We start from the raw sequence: 2,812 nt of genomic DNA on the forward strand, positions 1-2,812 counted from the left end.
CGGACTTGTTAATTTCATCGACCGACTCCTTTCGAACAGCGCGTGTGAATTTCCTCTCTGTTAACTTTTCAGATTCTTTTAAATGTTCTTTCAGTCTTACCCCGAAAGGTCTGCCGGTTTCCCCAATGTACGATTTCTTGCAACTTTTGCATGGTATTTCATAAACACAATCGCAAGTTTTGGTGGCTTCTATTTTGTCTTTGGGGTGTACAAGGTTTTGTTTCAGCGTATTGTGTGGTCTCATCGCTGTCTGGATGTTATGCTTTTTAAACACACGTTGCAGTCTTTCGGACACACCTTGGACATAGGGTATCACTACCATGCCCTTACTTCTTTCTGTGTTCTTGTCCTTTGCTTTCTTCTTCGCTTTGGTCTTATCACTGATCTGTTGTTTCACTTTTTCAATCGTCCAGTTAGGATATCCACATTGATTTAGCGCATGCTTGATGTGTTCCTCCTCCTGTTGTTTATCCTCCTCTTCCGTTACAATCGCGTCTTTCCGATCAAGCAATGTTCTGACTACACCCAATTTTTGGTGTAAGGGATGTTGCGAAGCAAAGTTTAAATACTGGTCGGTGTGCGTTTTCTTTCTGTACACTGTTGTCTTTACCGAACCGTCTTCTTTCCGATTGATCAGCGTATCGAGGAAAGGTATTTTCCTTCTGCTTCTTCCTCGTGCGTGAACTTAATGTTGTTGGTTGGATCCGCTTTGTTGAGGTGATCTGTCAGTTCTTGCGTAGTGCCCTTTGGTATAATCTCGAGGATATCGTCGACATATCTTTTCCATAATTTTGGACGACACGCGATGGGTGCATTGGCTATGGCTTTTTGTTCCAGCCATTCCATAAAAATGTTCGCGATAATCGCGCTCACTGGGCTTCCCATGGCCGCTCCAAATTTCTGCATGTAATTATCTCCCCTGAAGGAAAAATATGTCGTCGTCAAGACAAATTCAAGTAATTCAATAATGTCCTCGGTGTTGAGTAATGTTCTTTGTTTCAGCGTGGTGTCCTTGTCCAGATAATCTCTCACTATCTCCAGCGTTTTATTGATAGGGGTATTCGTGAACAGTGACACGACATCATGTGAATTAAAATGTCCTCGTCGTCAATTCTGACCGTAGCTAGTTCTTCCGCTAATTCCCGCGAGTTGGTGACATGATGGGCTGTCTTTCCTACCATGGGGGACAGAATCTCCGCTAACGCTTTAGATGTCTGATACGCGATGGATCCAGTGTAATCCACAATTGGTCTGACCGGGTATCCCTCTTTGTGAATCTTTGTGGTGCAGTATATGCGTGGTGTATTTTCGGCAGTGGGGTAGAGCAACTTATATTGGCTATTATCAATCTTGTTTTCTTTCTTAAGTCTCTGTAAGGTACCCAACAACTTCCGCTTGTACTTTGAAGTGGGGTCTCCTTTAAGTTTCTCGTAAGTTTTTTCATCACTAAGCAAGTTGTTTACCTTTTCTTCATAGCCGTCGGTAGATGTAACAACCGTGCTTCTACCCTTGTCTGCACCCATTATTATGATTGACTTGTCCTTTTTCAACTGTTTGAGTGCTACTCTTTCCTCTTTGCTAATGTTCGATTTCGGGATTTTCGCTGACTTTAAAACTCCTGCGACTTCCGCACGAAGGTTTTGTGCTTCTCCGGGTGGTAATTTCCAACTCACTTTCTCGGCCGCGACAATGAAATCCTCGTTGGGAATCCTGTCCACCGACACCGCGAAATTTAAACCTTTTGCCAGCAGGGAATTCTGCGAGTCCGTAAGCTTCCTTTCTGTGTTGTTTACAACCCATTTTTTCAGCTGTGTTCCCGACAAGTCAATATCCGGTACGGCATTTCTTTTCTTCGCTAGATCTTCATTTTTGTCTTTGAGGTTGTTTAACTTCTTAATTTGTCTTTCCTTTGACTTTTCATGTTCCGTTTTGCGTTTGTTTTCCAAATGAATTTCAAGATGGCGGCGTACATCGGCTTGCTCGTGGCCATCGTTTTTACTTTCGAGTGTTTCTAGAACTTGTCCGTGTAATTTTTTACTTGTTTTGGTTAGATCGGCTATTCTGTTGCTAACGACGCGAATGCGTTCTCTTACCAGTTCGTTTTGTGCTTTCTGTATAATATTCCGTGCCTTGATGGTGTTGATCGGGCAGCGTAATTTCAAACTATTGGGAGTGATCCCGCTATCTTTACAGCGATGTGTGAAGGTTAAATGGTTGCGATGGCGTGCAATTTTCTTCTCAAAACTCTCTAAATCACGTACGTTTTTCACTGTCTCTTGACCATAACGACTTCTTAACTCCTTGAATAAGTTCATCAGGATTGTAGATATCAATTATTGGTAAATTATGCTTTACAAATCCACTTGATTACTCACGTTTTTAGACGTTTCATCTTCCTACGGAAGACTTCATCAGTAATGTGATGAACCAGCAACACTCCTACTCTCATCTCCAGAGGGTGTAGTTCTTTGCAAAAGCTGGTCATATACATGATTGAGTGAGTATGTCCCTTCATCGCGGTTGGCAAACCAGATGGATTAGAGAAGCAATGTGGATCAGAAAACGGGGGGCCAACGTTATCAACCGCGATGAAGGGACATACTCACTCAATCATGTATATGACCAGCTTTTGCAAAGAACTACACCCTCTGGAGATGAGAGTAGGAGTGTTGCTGGTTCATCACATTACTGATGAAGTCTTCCGTAGGAAGATGAAACGTCTAAAAACGTGAGTAATCAAGTGGATTTGTAAAGCATAATTTACCAATAAGTAACATTGTATGGTAGAAGATTAGTTAAGCTTTTATACATT

General features: G+C 42.1%; 1 protein-coding gene across 1 annotated transcript; it reads right to left on the reverse strand.

Annotated features, from left to right (window-relative positions):
- Positions 1 to 1,031: 1,031 nt before the first annotated feature.
- Positions 1,032 to 2,315, reverse strand: LOC140157424 (uncharacterized). The gene has a single exon (XM_072180622.1). The coding sequence runs from the start codon at positions 2,313 to 2,315 to the stop codon at positions 1,032 to 1,034; it is 1,284 nt and encodes a 427-aa protein (XP_072036723.1).
- Between the last annotated feature and the right edge of the window lie 497 nt (positions 2,316 to 2,812).

This window comes from Amphiura filiformis, chromosome 1 (assembly GCF_039555335.1).
Source record: "Amphiura filiformis chromosome 1, Afil_fr2py, whole genome shotgun sequence".
Taxonomy (NCBI): domain Eukaryota; kingdom Metazoa; phylum Echinodermata; class Ophiuroidea; order Amphilepidida; family Amphiuridae; genus Amphiura; species Amphiura filiformis.

Bases quoted from the DNA above. Each gene is read 5' to 3' on its own strand.
- LOC140157424 (XM_072180622.1), bottom strand. From the start codon at position 2,315: ATGAACTTATTCAAGGAGTTAAGAAGTCGTTATGGTCAAGAGACAGTG.